Source organism: Protomyctophum bolini (assembly GCF_963924005.1).
Source record: "Protomyctophum bolini genome assembly, chromosome: 15".
In the NCBI taxonomy this organism is placed as follows: Eukaryota; Metazoa; Chordata; class Actinopteri; order Myctophiformes; family Myctophidae; genus Protomyctophum; species Protomyctophum bolini.
The window spans coordinates 36,819,677-36,838,262 of record NC_137876.1 but is presented as its reverse complement, the minus strand read 5'-3'; the positions used below and the strand labels follow the sequence as shown (position 1 = coordinate 36,838,262).

The 18,586-nt window shown below is 43.4% G+C and overlaps 1 protein-coding gene across 1 annotated transcript in view; it reads left to right on the top strand.

Annotated features, from left to right (window-relative positions):
• The first annotated feature begins 635 nt into the window (after window positions 1-635).
• The window catches only part of dph6 (diphthamine biosynthesis 6), a 75,323-nt gene continuing 57,372 nt past the window's right edge, over window positions 636-18,586 (top strand). The window contains exons 1-3 of the mRNA XM_080783619.1: window positions 636-783; window positions 2,063-2,154; window positions 2,816-3,000. Of these exons, the coding sequence (XP_080639745.1) occupies window positions 761-783; window positions 2,063-2,154; window positions 2,816-3,000 (300 nt within the window). The 5' untranslated portion in view covers window positions 636-760. The remainder of the gene's footprint in view (window positions 784-2,062; window positions 2,155-2,815; window positions 3,001-18,586) is intronic.

The following is an 18,586-nucleotide window of genomic DNA, read 5'->3' as shown; positions in this document are numbered from 1 at the left end:
TTGTGTGTGTTTTAGTTTTTTGTATTTGTCACTCTGTTTTTATTTCTCAATTTACTTCTATATTTGTAAAAAACTAAAAATGAATAAACAGAACGTTAAAAAAAAGTAGTATTCAATCAATCAATCAATCAATCAATCAATCAATCAATGTATATAGATAATGATATTACATATTATAATGATACAATACAGCAGACATTGCGGGTAGATGGGGACTGTATGTGGGTGCATGACTGTATCAGACAATAATGGTGATTATCAGAGACTGAGTGAGAGTCGTTCTTTCCTTATCACACTGTGTGTGTGTGTGTGTGTGTGTGTGTGTGTGTGTGTGTGTGTGTGTGTGTGTGTGTGTGTGTGTGTGTGTGTGTGTGCGTGCGTGCGTGTGTGTGTGTGTCTCTGTGTGTGTGTGTGTGTGTGTGTGTGTGTGTGTGTGTGTGTGTGTGTGTGTGCGTGCGTGCGTGCGTGTATGCGTCACGGTGCGTGCGTGCGTGCACGTGTCGTGTGATCTAAATTTTAAACTAAAGACATGGAGCGAGAGATTTTCTATCAGGCATATTATAGGACATCTTTTCCTTTAAAGAGGTCCCTTCAAACCCGGAAGTGTAGTTTTTCACGTGCGCATAGGTTGTGTTTACACTTCTATCATCTAGTTATGCAAAGATGTGGCTTCCTACCTTTATGAGCTGACACCTAACTGTATCAAAATTGCGGACGGGACATAATCTTATCTTCAAACTTTAACCGTAGCGGAACAAAAATGAAAGTTGTCGCGCTAATCAGGTAACTGCATTCTTGAAGTGTTGCGGACTCTTTTGCTGTTTACTGTGCATCATGTTGCATTTCAGATAGGCATTTATAAATGGACTGGTTTAATAAAGGTATTATTTGCCACTATAAGTACAGTACAAGCAGCGACATTTTGTTGGGACTTAATGCTCCGCCAAAAAAGTGCAGCAAGCAACCCAAACGTAATATGTAAGAAATAAATATATCATTTATATTTTTTAACATAATATGCATGAGAAACACAATATAAATACGATATTGTCTTATACAGGTGCATTAGCTTATCAATATGCAGCAGTTCCAGAAGTGTGCATAGCCTAACTGTTACTGCAGGTAATGTGCAATTGTGCATATTATTGGGTTAGCTAAATTAAAATTCGAGAACCTATAGATTAAATGTTCAATGAACTATCTTTATGTTTACCTCTGGACAAAAACTTTTTTCTGAAAGTGTGAGGTCATTTTGCGCAATAGCTAGGCTATATCAAAAATAATATCTGTCATGTAATGGAAGAACCTGGAGAGGAGTAGTGTTGTCATTGTTAATGGTCTTTATTGTTTCAATTATTATTTGTCAGTATCGTTTGTATATATTTTCTTGTTGTATGTTGCATAAAAAAAGTAAATAAATATATTGTTGGAAAAAGATTACATATAAATAATTCTTATACTACATTCCAGTGAAAAGGAAAAAAAGGCTACTATAGCTCACAATGCATCATATCGTGACATGTTGTGAGCTTGTGAGCTTTTATATAAAATAGGCTTAAAGTAAAACAGTTTTTAATGCTATACAACACATTTTGCTGGGGAGTGGGACCACCTGAAACACACTCATGTGCCAAGTGTGACATCATCATCATACCCGGAAGTTATGCGGAAGTGCCTACTACTGAGTGGCAAAAAAACTAAAAATAAAACTACTTTCTGGCCATACATCCAAACAGAAAAGTCCTATCCAATTGTATTCATGTTAACTGATGTTAAACTCACTTTGACACTTGATTGTCCATTGATTTTATACATGCGCATAGCCGCATACCCTCTATTGAGAACCACTGGTTTATTCAAATGGTTCACTGAGAAAGCAGTGTAGTAGAATATACAGTAGTTCCGTCACATATAATAACGCAGCACGTCCCTAGGATAATGCAAGCGTGCAGTCCATGCATTCTATCCAGCTGTGATACCAGGCCCATATCAGGTGCTAAGATCTGCCCTGCATCAAAATGATTCAGAACATGTTTGCCCATTTCTCATAACTGTGTTCCAGTGGGGGCAAAGACAGCTGCTACAACATGATGCAGTGTGTTGCTGCTGGCCACAGGATCGCAGCTTTGGCCAACCTGCGCCCTGCTAACACAGGTGAGATGATGATCTACACAGGGTGCTATGATCTACAAGGACCAGCCAGGCTATGTGGGCCAGCCAGCTGCCTTGCTGTCTGCCTGGCCCTCCAGAAGTTCTGCCTAAACAAAGTACTGCACACAACTTGTTTATATCAATCCCTCAGGTCCTTCTGGACTACAAAATGCGTGGAATACTGAAATGTAGTGGAATTCCAAATGACCATAATTATGAAACATGTTTGGTCAAATAATATATAGGTGTATTTTATTAACTATGGTGCATTTACTCAAGTGCTGTACTTAATAAACTGCAGTGCTTGTACTTACATATTTAATTTACTGTAATACTTTATACAGTACTTCTTTCTTTTAAAAATCTTTTTATTTATGTTTGATAACAGAAGCCCAGGGGCAAGTATTACATAAATAATATAAAATATAAAATATAAAAATAAAACTCAATCCCCTATCCCACCCACGCAACATATATTTCCTTGTCCTTTTATTTAGGAGAGACGATAGAAATAAATGACTATTAGACTTTGATTAATTAAACTAACATTCTTTTTTCTCCTGCGCACCGTGACATCATTCTTTCTGACAAGGCACACCAGTGTTGTACTACAGAGAATAATCAAGGCTTTTTTCTCCTAAATGTTGTGTGTTCCCTGTCATAGATGAGTTAGACAGCTACATGTACCAGACAGTGGGTCACCAGGCTATAGATCTGTATGCTGAAGCCATGGAGCTGCCGTTGTACAGACGCGTCATCCAGGGTACCAGTCTGGAAATCGGCAGGGACTACAGTCAGACAGAGGGAGATGAGGTGGAGGACCTCTTCCAACTGCTGCACCTGGTCAAGGTGGGCATTTCTCTTTACCCTGTGAGACTGACACAGTGTACAGTAATTTAAAAGTGTCATTGGTTGGTAACATTTGTACACTCTCAGCATTGCGAGCATGGAATCCTCTTCGCGTTTGAGTAAGGACACGCCGTGATTTATGGAGCCATTTCAGGGCCAAAAGTTTTGATCATTTATTAAAAACAGTTGACGAAAAAACATTTAAATTGAAGTGGAAAAATAAGAATTGAAACCGAAAGTCTCACATTTGTATCTTGAACTTTGAAAAATAAAAAAACGTATTCAAAAGTTTTTTTCAGTTCAAATGTATTTTTGATTTGAATCTAAATATATTTAGATTTTTGAGTAAATTATTATTTTTCAGTTTCAGATCTTATTTTTACGGATTCAAATCATATTTTTACGGATTCAAATCTTTTTTTTTCGGCATCAGATTTTATTTATTTTTTCGCCTCTAACTTTTTTCACTTTCAGGTCGAAAACTTTTACGTCTTGTTTTGGCCCTGAAGTTGCCTGGGGGCGCGGCCTCAACCGAGAGGGGCGTGGAATCCTGATTGACAGGTCCCCCCCTGTGTAGAGGCCTCTACTCTCTGTGTTGCTCCATGCCACCCAGCGTTGGGCAGAGGCCTCTACTCTGTGTTGCACCATGATGCCACCCAGCGTTGGGCAGAGGCCTCTACTCTGTGTTGCACCATGATGCCACCCAGCGTTGGGCAGAGGCCTCTACTCTCTGTGTTGCACCATGATGCCACCCAGCGTTGGGCAGAGGCCTCTACTCTGTGTTGCACCATGATGCCACCCAGCGTTGGGCAGAGGCCTCTACTCTGTGTTGCACCATGATGCCACCCAGCGTTGGGCAGAGGCCTCTACTCTGTGTTGCACCATGATGCCACCCAGCGTTGGGCAGAGGCCTCTACTCTGTGTTGCACCATGATGCCACCCAGCGTTGGGCAGAGGCCTCTACTCTCTGTGTTGCACCATGATGCCACCCAGCGTTGGGCAGAGGCCTCTACTCTGTGTTGCACCATGATGCCACCCAGCGTTGGGCAGAGGCCTCTACTCTGTGTTGCACCATGATGCCACCCAGCGTTGGGCAGAGGCCTCTACTCTGTGTTGCACCATGATGCCACCCAGCGTTGGGCAGAGGCCTCTACTCTGTGTTGCACCATGATGCCACCCAGCGTTGGGCAGAGGCCTCTACTCTCTGTGTTGCACCATGATGCCACCCAGCGTTGGGCAGAGTCTACACAGGGGGGGACCTGTCAATCAGGATTCCACGCCCCTCTCGGGTAGAGGCCTCTGCCCAACGCTGGGTGGCATCATGGTGCAACACAGAGAGTAGAGGCCTCTACACTCTACACAGGGGGGGACCTGTCAATCAGGATTCCACGCCCCTCTCGGTTGAGGCCGCGCCCCCAGGCAACTTCAGGGCTCAAAACAAGACGTAAAAGTTTTCAACCTGAAAGTGAAAAAAGTTAGAGGCGAAAAAATAAATAAAATCTGAAGCCGAAAAAAAAAGATTTGAATCCGTAAAAATATGATTTGAATCCGTAAAAATAAGATCTGAAACTGAAAAATAATAATTTACTCAAAAATCTAAATATATTTAGATTCAAATCAAAAATACATTTGAACTGAAAAAAACATTTGAATACGTTTTTTTATTTTTAAAAGTTCAAGATACAAATGTGAGACTTTCGGTTTCAATTCTTATTTTTCCACTTCAATTTAAATGTTTTTTCGTCAACTGTTTTTAATAAATGATCAAAACTTTTGGCCCTGAAATGGCTCCATAGTGATTGGCCAGTAAACACTTTGAGTGGCGGTCAGGGAAAACGCTCTCGCCAGAACATGATTTACTATTCTGTCCATATCGGGTCGCAACTCGAACGGGGCTGAGTCGGCTAAGCGAACTTCGCAACGTTTGACACAGCAACTTGCACACTTTAGCGTGCTCGTGGTGTCTCCCGTGGCTCAAGTTCGCTTGAGATGGCGGATGACTCCGTCGTGGTCTAAAACTGTACCTACCTACTAGTAGGCCAAGTAGGGCGAGGGTGTAACTATTTCCTCAAACGCATAGAGGATTCCATGTTCGCTTCAGAGTTACAAATGGAGGGGTGTTATTTTGTGCGATTACTGTTACGTATGTGTGTCATAGGAGTACATCCATACAGAGCCTATATAGTACGCAGTGAGGAAGAAACGCAATTTGTATTCGGACCGAATATGCAAAAATATTCTCCGGAAATGTATTGATTTATCGTTCATTTGTGACGTCCCTGTTATCTTAAAGGTCCGCTGACATGCCCCGAAATTAATATGGGTGGTACAGCACATCACGTGGTCTGACTGAAAACAGTTTGAAACAGTTTGAAACGGGGCTACGGCGCTAGCAACAAGTGGCTATAGGTCAGGCTAGCGTTTTTGACGGTACATTTAGCGTCATATTGGTTATAAATGTAATTGAAAAAAATTATTTTTTCGCCAGAAATGCTTAGTTTGAATGCAATTGAGGTTGGCGTGGGGTTTTTTAGGGGAACTGCAGCACAAGCGCAAATTTTGGACTGGAGTCCCATGTTCCCCCGGTCGCCAACACCCCTGTCTGCCCGCTCTGAGACCTCTCAGCCCCGCAGCGCGACAGTCGCGACTACGGACGGTCTGCTGTTGTCTGGCCGCTGTGAGAGCAGCGCGACTACTGTTCTTTTCCCCTCTCAGCCGCAGGCTGACATGTACACCCTCGCTCTCACTCTGTAATACCGTAGTTAGTTACCACAACATTGTTCAAGTGAACTATAGTGTGTTTATGTTTGTATTCATTGTAATAATAAATATCGCTATGCCGAGGCATAGTCTTGCGGACGAGATCATGAGCCTCTACGGGGGACTGGGCATGTGTGTACACACACACACACACACACACACACACACACATGCAATGGCACGGAATCTCTTCCCCGCTGTCATGCACTATAGCCACGGCTAAAAGTTGTGTGTGTGTGTGTGTGTGTGTGTGTGTGTGTGTGCGTACACACATGCCCAGTTCAATGCGGGGACCTGACCAGAGACTATACGTCCGTCCGTCCGTCCGTCCGTCCGTCCGTGTGTGTGCACTGTGCAGCCTGCATCTGAGACGGGCTAGACTATGTTGTCATGCGGAGCGACGCGGCGATAAATAAAATAATCATAGCGATATTGATTATTACAATGAACAAGCATAAACACACAGTTCACCTGAACAATGTTGCGAAAAAATATTTTTTTTAATGAGACTTTCACCCAGTATTCAAGCTAAATGTGACACCAAAATAGTAGCATAAGTTGCTATGCTACCACGGCCACCAAGCCCGGCGAGCCCGCATAGAAGTCGTTGGGGAAAGCTTTCGCCACTCTGACGTCAGAATCATGATAGCATTGTTTGATAGCAGTTATTAGCTCCCGAGGGGCGTGTCAGTCTTCCTTTAAGGGTTCTAAGAGTATATTCATGATCTGCTAAAACCTTTTGTCTGCAATGCTTCCTGGAAATGTTTAAATGCGCCCTAGAATCACCATAGAGGGCCGAAGTCCTAACATCACTCGCTCATCCCCTAGTTCCAAGGGGTTCGCGGAAGTTTTTCTCTATGGAGAATAACATGGGGTCATCTTAAAATCGTCTCTTAAGGAATTGTGGTCCAAAAATAAACAAACTGGCCCGTTTAGAGTTTGAATGGACAGGTATCAGTCAAAAGGGAGACATGGAAGTGGAAGGACGGGTGGGGGTCAGCTCCATATATGGAGATCTAAGGGTTTGAGGTTTGAGGTCAGATGTAGAGTTGCTGGGCGGCTCCATATATGCAGATATAGGTGATGTTAATTAAACGTTGTTTAATGCAATCAGACTTTTCTGTTTGGATGTATGGGCTGTCAGAAAGTCCTTTTTTTGAGTGGTGCAACCACTCCCTTACGGAGCTATGTGCTTGGGTGGGTGGGTGGCTGGGTGCGTCTGAGCACGAAAACGACATGGTTGTTTTTCACCACCTGTGCGCAACCTAACACACACACACACTGGAATCTGGCCAGCACCCTGGGTGCGTTCCTGTGGGTCAGTACAGTGACAGACAGTACAGTACAGTAGAGGGACCCCCATACGGTAACTCTGGCTCTGCCACCCTGGGTGGCCGTACTCCAATTCTTTAGTAGAAAGGCAACAATGTAGACGGAGAAGTATAGCTCTTTTGATGAAATTAAACAAATTCGATTTAGTTTGTAAAATTACATTGCCGTCTATGAATTTATTTTGTCAGGGGAGAGGTCTTGTACTTTATTTGTAGGGCCATTATAAGGCTTACTGTAGAACTAGGACAGATAATGTACCTAACCTTTATCGTGTGTGGAAATAAAAGGATCAGTTTTCGGACTCCTTGCTACTGCTGACATTATGCCTGAAACCTGGCCTGAAATTCTTATTGTACAAAGGTGTCCTGTGCTAAGATATTTCAGATCTACAAGCTCACAATGTGTGCTCACAGCTTATAGATGGGCTATTTTTGGCGCACAACTCTGTGGTACGAGGGAGTATAAATTAAGCATGACTGCTTTTTGGTGAGTCAACTGTCCCAGCACTACTAAACTTGTCCTCTTGACTGAGGCTCTGTGACACACGTCACAGTGTTAAGATGCTTTACACACCGTTCTCAGTGGAATCAGACTCACTTAGCAGTCCATCAGCACCATCTCAAACCTGCTTGTCGTGTTTCATTTGGCCCTGCTTTGTGCTAACTATACCTAGCAAGTACTGTAAAGTACAAGCCGTCCGCATGCGAGAGTACAAGGCTGCATTATTGCTTTTAGTCTGTCTGGTTCAGTTTGCACTATTGAGGACATCTTAGTTTTTCCTTTCAAAGGGGGATATAGTATATGTTTAACCCTGCTCTTGAAACGGTATGCAGTAATTGAGTCTACTTTTTTATCAAATCAAAGTTTTATGTATAAAGTTGGGTTCAGATGCCCTTCAACAACTGAGTTGGCCAGAAATGTTCCATTCTTTTTTTCATTTTTCTTTTTACACCTCAAAAGATCAGATGCAAAAATTAATCACCAATGAATATTTCATCAAATGCCTCCTTTTGCCAGAACATTGAGGAAATATTAATTTGATGCCAAATTATGTATGAGGCCTCAGCGGTGCAACGTAGTAGCGGGAGACCATCTGACAGGCTTGAGTCACTGGGTTTCATGTGCGTTAATGGCCTCCTGGCAGTGCCTACTGTACCTGACCGCCTGCAACCATGAGGAAGCTATCTGGACACACACTTCAAGAGCACCAGCAGCAGCCCTCCCTGCTGTCAGTGCAAACAGATGCCCGGGTGTTGGTTTGATCCAACAGGAACACTTTTCCCCTGTCCACCCTCGCACAAACACTCATGTTAGCTGGCAGCATCACATTTTAAGACCTTGTTATGGGACGGCGGGCAGGAGTTTGTTGTTGAGATGGGCATGGGGGTTGACTTGACATGGTCTAAACAGGAAGTGGGGAGACCATGGGTTCTCCCTGTAGGTCTGTGTTGAGAGACATGTTCATCCAGGGCTGGGGGCTGCTCTGGGGCCCCTGCATGTCCGCACGCACGCATGCAGGGATACTTGAGTGGTAAGGGCCAGTAAACCTGCCTCAGGGCATTTTGCGCGCTCTCAGCCTCTCTCTTTTTGTCATCCTCTGTATAAATCTCTGGCACCACACAAAGGTGTGTGTGAGTGTGAGTGTGTGTTCGTGTACATCTACATTGTACACACGCGAACAGAGGAAAAGACTGATTGCTGGTTCCTACATACGCTCACCTCTTTTGGAACAAACTACACCCCCCTCTCTCTTTCTGGCTGGTCAACGCTTGCTCTGATTGCAAATGGCTGCTAATTTCCCATTTCCAGGGCATCTCTGGTCTGACCTCTCCCGTCAGCAGGGCCATAGGGCAGGGCAGAAGGCTCCCACGGGGCCTTCAGGGGCCTGCAGACCTCCAGTCCCATTTCTGTTTACCCCTCTCATGGTCATCAACAGACCTGGATCATAAACAACTGGCTTCCTCTCTTTTTGAGTGAAGTCGAGTGCAGTTATGCTCAGTAAAGTTCAACTTTATTATCTTTATTAAGTTCTGGCAACTCTTTTGGAGGTGCATACTCGTCATGTTCTTGTTCATCAGTACTGTTTGTTCTCTATCATGAAAGGAGGTACAGTACAACTCTCGTAATTGTCTTGATCTTTTAGTTAGTTTGACTATTCTGTTGAAATATCTAAAAACTGTTACCAACTCACAGTTCAACAACTATGTATAGGTGTACGTATTGCACATTTATCTTGAAGACAATGATTCAATTTATTCACATTTAACTCAGGGACTGGTTGAGTGCGGTGAAGGAAAGGAGAGCAGAGAGAGAAAGATAAAACTCTTATGATAATTAGCTGTTAAGTCACCCTCAATGGAAAAGAACAGTTTTAGCATAAAAAGTGTTCTGTTTGGGAAGTGCGATATTTTTAAATATTCTTCCTACCAGTTTGAATTAATTAGAAGTTGCAAGATTATATGGAAAATGACACTTGAACATAGATTAAAGATTTTTTATTTCCCCCCCCCTCAGTGTCAGAGTTGATGAGTTTAAGTGAATATTCTTCTCTCCACCTTCTTTGCAAGTTCAATAACAGGCTCCGATAGCATGAGCCAACAGTGCCATCTATGGGTCATCCCTAGGCACTGGCAAAGCACAGCAGTCCATCTTACTTTGGTCTCTCGGTCGAAGGAGAAGAAGAAGAATGTTTGGAGCCATTCAGAGGATTCAAAGGAAAGGATCATTTTCTTCTGAACCATTGTCAATAGAAGGGAAAAAAAGCCCCAATTATGATAGGGGAAAAAATGAGCTCTCCGTCCTCTAGCTGTGGAAATAATGGCAGAATAACAATGTGGCCCTATCCTTAGCCCCCTGCTCTCATCACTGGCTGGGTATGGCAGTGCCTCCTTTGAAGTTGGTAACCTGATCGACATGCAAGCCATAGCATATCCCATCCCATCCTGCTAGGTGCTGATGACCTTTGAACCCTCTCTTTGAGGGGAAGGAATAACAGTTTGGGTGGGTTTGGTTGGGGGGGGGGTTAACTCTGAAAATCTAGTTTAAAGGTAAAAGTAAGTACTATTTTGAGGTCAAAATAAAAAAAGTTTTGTTTTGTTAAATACAAAGTTAAGTAATGATTGTTAGTGTTTGTTCAATAACAGGGGTATCCCTGTCTCTCCAGCTCTAGTAAGCAGAAAATACATTTTCAGGTGGGTTGATAATTTAAACCAACCAGGAGAGGGTACTCATTTATCAGCTTCCATTTTTATAGTGTTCCAGATTTCGTCAGGTGACTTCTTTGTATCATCACTTCCAATTTCACTTGTCCATCCTGTATCCTGTATGCGTTCTCTCTCCTGATTGCATAAAAATGGTATCCCAAAAGAAAAATAAATCTTTTTTAAGATGTCAGTTACCCGGATCAATGGCCACTTCACCATGCTCCTTTTGCTAATCTTGGTTAAAAGGCGAGATAAAAGATGAAATGATTAGCATCATAATGATCATACAATATTGTTGTTGTTGTTATTATTATAATGCTTATTGGCCCACATCCAGTGCACTGTATGTACAGTAAAATGCACAGTAATCATTATACCGGTTCATTTGGTTAGTGTGGTTTTGTACACACTCACAGTTAAATGAACACCTTGATCCATGTTTACAGTGTATCACAGGCAGTGCTTCCATTTCCCCGGATCTGTCCATACAGTGATTGAACCTTTCCTCCTGCTCTGTACATCAGTGACATGTCTGTGTCCTCCGTGCCGCTCTCTCTCTCTCTCTCTCTCTCTCTCTCTCTCTCTCTCTCCCCGCAGTGATCCGCTGTGATGTGTGATACAGATCAGCCATGTCAGTCACCCCTGGCTGTAACGCTAGTCCCCCCGCAGGCCCACAAAACCCCTCATATTAGTCATCTCACATCCCTCAAGTCCTTCAACCCCCTTTCTGTGCTCTGTGACCCGACACAGTGGCTCTTTATGCCCCGTGACCCTGCGTGGCACACACACACACACACACACACACACACACACACACACACACACACACACACACACACACACACACACACACACACACACGTGTATGTTTTTGAAGGTCAGGTCAATGAGGGCCTCTGTTACATGATAACAGGTCTATCTCTCCTCCACACACACACACAGTGTTGGAAGTGTGGTCACCTCCTTCCTCTCCTTCTGTCCTCTCCTTCTTTCCTGCCTCTCTTTCTTTCCTGACTTATTCCCTTTCCTCAGTCACCACTCGACAGTGGTGACTGCTCAGTGTTCATTTATCCTTACGGGTCCATTTTGCTACTCGGGTACACTAGAGTTACAAACTGATACACAGTGGTGTGAAAAGTACTCAATTGTTCTACTTAAACTAATACTGCAATGTAGAACTACTTCATTACAAGTAAATGTTCGGAATTCAAAATGTACTTGAGTAAAAGTAAAAAAGTATTGGCATCAAAATGTACTTAGTACCAGAAGTAAAAGTATGCTACTCAATATGCAGAATGTTTTCAAATGTATACAAATATTTTGAAAATAGCAGATATATACAAGCCAAGGTCACAATTGTGATCGGCTATTTTTGTGATACAATATTTGCCTCTGAGATGTAGTGGAGTAGAAGTAAGATTATTGGAAATAATCAAGTAAAGTACAAATACCTCAAAATTGTACTCAAGTACAGTACTTAAGTAAATGTACTTAGTTACTTTCCACCACTGCAAACTGCAAACTGAAAAATTCACACTGAGGACTTTGCTGTGTGTACTGAAGCGCAGAGCTCCCTCTCTCTCTCTGCTTGCTGCCCCGTCCTCTCTTTCTGTCAGCCCATAATCGTGAGTGACTTGCAATGGATCATGTGTTGTTGGATGTCATTTAAATCAGAGGCTTCCAAACTTTTCAGCCCGTGACCCAAAAGGGAAATGATATGTTTGCCCGGGACCCAAACTAGTTAAAATAGCATATCTACAAGCTCACAGCGCGTTGCCTTGCGCCGTGTTGTGAGCTTGTAGATCGGCTATTTTCAATATTTTCTTAGATTTTTCTTTCATTTATAAAAAGCATATTTATTCATGAAAAATGTAGCTTTTTTTGGGAATGATTTTTGAAAGTGTTTTAAAATAGTAATAATAATAGTAATTAAAAAACTAAACTTAGAAAACCGAAATTAAAGGGACCAATAAAAATTGGTCCGTGACCCAACCTTGGATCCCGACCCGGTGTTTGGGATTTAATGGATTGTCTTGGCACAAATACGATACATAATTGACATATTTTAAATCGTAACATTTCCATGCCTCACAATTAACCCAGGTATGCATGGAGAGTTGTGTCATGGAATATGCATAACATAATTATGCAGTTTGCAGATCATTGGTTGTAGTCATCGATCAAAGATGGACTTTAGAGCAGTGACCTCACAACCTTTAGCACTGATGAATAAAGACAAAGACATTTAAGCTCATTACAGCGATAAGGAACTAGATGATATCTTTTGCACATGCTCTTTTGTGCAAGCTCTAATTAGCAGCGCTGACATCTCTGTCATATTGAAACCCAGCGTTGAGCGCATTGGAAATGTTATGCTCACATCACATCCTCAGGCTTTTTTGGGTAGTAAAATGCAAATGCATTGTTATTTTTCTTAAGTTTGTTTTTGTTTTTAGTTTATTTTATTTGATCGGGTCAGTGGACAACCTTTGTCTCTCTAAAATGAATCAAACTGGTGCTATTTCTTTCTTCCTTGAGTTGTCAGCAAGAAGCACCAGAGATTAGCCCTCTCTTTGGTCTTGGTAGATGAAACGTTCCCTTCCGCTAGTGTGTGTTAAAGCACCTAGTTTTTATTGAGATAATCTCTCTCTTAAACGCACGCACGCACGCACGCACGCATGCACTCACACACACACACACACACACACACACACACACACACACACACACACACACACACACACACACACACACACACACACACACACACACACACACACACACACACACACACACACGCACGCCCCCTCAGCCTCTCCCACTGTTCCATCATTGACATCAGCAGACAGGAGGGACCCTCTGAGGCTAGATCACCGGTCCGTCCACAAGTCTAAACATTAATTTCTTTCTCTCTTCACGTTCACTTCCTTTTACTTACTCCCCTTCTCCTGCTCACATCTTCACCCCCGTTATTGTGTGTGCTTTCGTCGTTATACACTTTTATATGAAACCTTCAGAAGCCCGGCACAGTTGCATTGTTGCAAGTGCCCTGGTGGAGGTGTATCCTGCTGCGAAGGACAGAGAGAGATTGGCTGACAGAGAGAATGAGATGGAGGAGGAGGAGGAGGAGGAGGAGGAGGAGGAGGAGGGCAGACAGGCTGAGGAGTCGAGCGAGGAGTACTGTGGTATTGATCAGGGAGCTGAGCTGTTGGGAGACAAGTCGCGGCTCAGGAGGGTGTGAAGGAAATCAAACGCAGCAACCCTGCTCTGATTACCAGCATGGTGCCGCATTAGATGCACATTGGGGCTCAAAAGGAAAATACATAAATCATGACCTCTGGGGTCACGGTAAGGGTTTAGGCAATCGGATCAATAACCAGGCTAATGTGAGCTGGTTTGAGTAGCTGGTTTGTAGTGCTTAGAGAGCTCTAAATGGTATATTTATATTTTATTAGTAGTCTTAGAAACAATTCATAATTCTATCATCTCTGCAGACATTTGCTCTTTTTCATTTGCATATTTTTCATCCATTAGTATATGTTTTTTTTACTTTGTTTATTGAAGATTAGGCTAATTTCAGTACTTTTCATATAGATTCAAACAGCCGTCTCTGTGTGTGTATCTCTGTGTGTCTCCTCTCTTGTGTGATATCCATTGTTATCTTTTCCTTTGGTCTGAGACGGCTTGTATTTTTGTTGGTCGACACAGTGGCAGTGGGGTTGAGATTGCAGCCTTGTTTTGCACATGAGGAAGGATAGCATTAGTGCTGAGATAATGGCGCTGTGTATTGTTCTCTGGCTGTGTGGAAGTGGCGGGGCAGGATCTATTAGACGCAGGCCCATTTCCCTCCAACTGACGCTAACAGTCCCCACAAACATTAGATAAAGAGCCTAGCCTCAAGCCTTTGTAATTTGTTTGTATTTTTCTGCTTAATGTACTTTGCTCAATCTTGTTTAGTGATGATGGAAGTAGATAGCCTTATCTCGCCTCGCCAAGGGCATGAGCCACTAACACTGCACGGTTGAACATTGTTTCAGTGAAAAATGTGTACGTGTGTTGCTTTTCTGTTTGATGTTGTTGAATGAATTGTAGAAATGGCTAAAAGTTGTTGGCAGCTGATCGCTTGATGTGCTGTTAACTAAACGAGTCGTTCTTAAACCGTTACTAGTGTTCAGCTGAGTACCCACTACATCAGCACAAGACATCGTTCCACCTGATACTGACACTTTTTTGGCTTACACCGGTAACTTTCTGAGTACCCCTAGGAATACCGCAACATACTCCTAGGGTAGTATCCCCATTTGGAGAACCACTGAACTAATCCTTTTAATGCATTCACTTTCATGGAGTGTATGAAGTGTGTATATATACTAAAGGTGTTTTGATTGCTACATTTTATTGGAAATTAAAGGAATCTGACAGTGGCACTGGTCCAACTGTAATTAAAATATTTTATGAATAGCCATCTCTTAGTTTTTGTGTATTTTGTGTACCTCATTCGAAATGCCTTCAGGTAGCTACAGTACAGTATTTCATTTCATAATAGCCTTACATATTCTAATCACAAAATAGTTGTTACATCTTCTTGTTACCTTGTGTTGAAATCACTTAAATTCAATGGCTATTAATTTCAACCTGTATGGCCACACTTAACATTCATTCTGTCAGATTTGGCATCTATCCTAGGTTTTTCTTTTCTTACTCTTCCTTTGCAGTGGGAGAAGAGAAGTGTGAATGATAATTCCATAATTATCTCTACAGAGAGAGAGAGAGAGAGAGAGAGAGCTGAATTCACAATGAATACTCCAAAAACAACAGTCACATCACGCAGATACAAAAACAGACTCTTAACCTCCTTGGCCCTTTTAAAGCCCAGAATGTACCCGCTGTGAAAAAGCCAGTCAAATGCAGAAGTCTTTTCTGTCTACATCAGAGCAGACGGCTGAGGGACCGCTTCAGTCAACTCCTTCTTCCCCTCCATAGACTTACAAATTAACTGGGCTTTTATGTTTTGTTTTGTAGACCATTCCCTTCGAGAAATATTTGTGGCAGGCCCCACCGCCTCCCGCAGCTTAAGTCATAACCAGCCATAGAAAAACACTGTCTGGAGTCTGGAGAGTGTGTAAAACCAGCCTCGCCACTATATTTTTGCTCGGCCCCTCTCTGGGGAGGCGAAGGGGTGTTCGGGGGAGGGGGCATCCACAATGTCTGTTGTACATAGAGTCGAGGACATGAGAGCCGAGATGCTGAGAGCTTGGAACCTGACCTCATCAGGAAAACATTTTCATTTTTTGACTGTGTGCGCTCGCGTGCATGCGTTCGCGAGCGTGCAAGTATGTACTGCGTGTGCTGGACACGTGTGTGCCTCCAATGATCCCTTTGGTTTAGGTAGATCTTGTGGAACACAGAACTCTGGGCTATAGTATGGCACAGTTTACCTCACTGTGCTATGTGATCCCCCTCTTTGATTCCATTCCACTCTCTTTCTGGAAGCAGCTTCCTGTCTCAGACCACAGCCACCTCTACTTCGGCGAGAATGCTTCTATGACACGGCGGGAATTTGGTTTTTTTTTTCGTGCCCTGCGGAAAACGGCTTTTCATATGTTTGTTTATTACAAGACCTTGCCCTTTCTTACAGTGAGAGATGAGGCCCAGGGTTTGCATCATTTCCTGTCCTCCTAAAGCCCTCCTTCCTGTGGTGAAAGGAGACTACTACTGCGGGTGATGATGATCAGGTCCATGTAGGGAAAAAAAAAACATTTTCAAAAGAATGTTTGTGGAATTAGAATTTTGGTTGAATTGCCGGTATTCATGCACACGCTTTGATTGACCTCCCCGTTTCTTTGCGCTGCTTCCCAAGCATTTAGTTTTCCATGCGCGTTGATATGGAAAGCCTCCTTGTCCTTGGCCTGCTGAAACCAGGGCTTTGTGCTTGCCTTGGCCGGGGCCCTCTCCCTCCCTGCCTGCCTGACGTCTGGGCCTGTGTTTACGTAACCATACACACACACACACACACACACACACACACACACACACACACACACACACACACACACACAGTGTACATGTATATACTGTATAGTGTGTTAGAGGAAACTACTATTTAACCCTGATGAATTTTTACGTTTTCCAGCTGTGCAGCATAACCTACTTATGCATGGGGCCTATTGCTGAAAACAGCCATGTCATTGTAAATGAATCACTGTCCATAACCTAAGAGTTCGCCTGTGTGCATTCGTGCATACGTATTGTGTATACGTATTGTGTATACGTATTGTGTGTGTGTGTGTGTGTGTACTGTACATGCATGCATATATTCACATGCTGGTGGGGTTGTCCGCATGTTCATGCGTGAATTATGTTTGTGTGTATGTGCGTGCACGTGTACATGTGTGTACATATGTAGGTGTTTAACCTCCGGCTAGGAGACTGAACAAAAACAAAATGAAAGAGCCTCATACTGTATGTGGTGAAACTTCTCAAGCTGCAACTTTTATTGTCCCCTCTACCTGGAATGGGGCCTGGTCTGGATCAGTCCAGTTCAGCTCATCTCTTGTCACGTCTCTGTGGGTTGATAGCCATCACTCAGGCACTCACTCAATCACCGTGTTGACGAGACGAATGCCATTCTGAACTAGTCATGCCTGCACTGTTGATGCAGGCGTAGGACTTTGCCCCATTCTCTTTCCTTCCTTCTCCTTCTACGTACTTAGCTCGAGACTGGTCAGGGTCTTTTTTAGGTTTATTAACAGGCAGGTTTTAAGAACAGTTTGTTATTCTTTATCCCCCCGGATCTGTACAGTTGAGGAGTGACACATGATGACTCATCTCAAGCCCATCCAACGAGCACAAAGGCAGAGCCTGTCTTTCAACAGATGCTTCAAACAGACATACCAATTTACCAAAGGGAATGTCTGTGAAAGCCTGTAAGAACAAGGTTTTGGTTGATGTTTGTTTTACAAAAGTCGTTCACTAAAGCCGGCATGCCCATTTGTTGTTTTATTATGATGGATCTGACATCGTACACGCCGTATTGGACTTCACCCATCTGTAATTTAACAAGCTATAGGCATTGGATATAATATTTACACCTACCTTTCCTTTTAAGTGGTTACCAAAAATTGTCTAGAACTTCCACACACTTCCTATCCCTGCCCTGTTCTCAACCAGTGGGACGGTGAGAGTCACCTTGGAATACCTTGGAATGTCTGTACTGGGACAGCATGATAAAGTGGGGAGGTGGGGGGGGGGCTGATTAAAAACAAATACCCACTGTAAGCTTCTTGTCGTTTTAGGACGTGTGAGTTATCAGGGCGGCCCAACACGCCCCGGGACTGTTTCCACATTACATTAAACACAATTGCTTGACCCTGCCGAGCCTCAGCCCGTGCTTCTACCATATCAACTCGCAGCGCTACATCAAGGGACAACTACGCCCCACTCCGTCCCGCCCTCCCTCCCTCCCTCCCTCCCACTCCAATCCTGTCAGTGTTCCCACCGTGTAGGGGACCAGGGGAGAACAATCCCATTAGATTACAAACAGGCCCTGAGCTGATCTAATGGGGAAGACATTAAAACCCATGTCGTGTCCAGTCACTCACTCCGTGGATAACTGGATACCGGAGGAAGAGAGCGGGATGAGAGGGCAGCTGAGATGGAGAGCAGAGGGGGAGTGGCTGAGAGAAGGGGGGGGGGGGTGATGAACGTATGAGGGGACGGGGGGTACGGAGCGGCGTTCAGATGACAGAGAGGACATGGTGATGGAGAGCAAGAGTGTGATGCTGCCCCCTGTGCCCTTGAGCAAACTGTCATTCAAAGCACTTTAATTAATTTCTCAGACCTTCCTGCCTTTCTACTGGCCTGCCCAGTCATGCTGCGTGCGATGTCTGTTTGTGTGTGTGTGTGTGTGTGTGAGGGGGGGGGGGGGGGGGGGGGCTTGATATCATGGAAAGCATGTAAACAACTTTTGACTGGAACGTGATGTTTTTGCCATACACTATGTATGTTGTTGTTGACTGACACTAGATGCCTTATAGTGTTTGTTCTGTTTCATCAGTATGAAAGTAATTGTGTCAAAGATTACCCTCAAATGCTCTGCTGTATAATAATCTATACCAGCCGATGCAGATTTGTGACTCGTCAGAATAGACTGAAATGGGCATTGCCATTTTGGAACCCCACCATTTTGCAAAGCGGAGCTTTGTATTGTTAGAGTGTATAATTAAGATCTCGTTGTGACAGCCATTGAGAGAGAGGGAGAGAGAGAGAGAGCTAATGAGGGTTCTGATGTA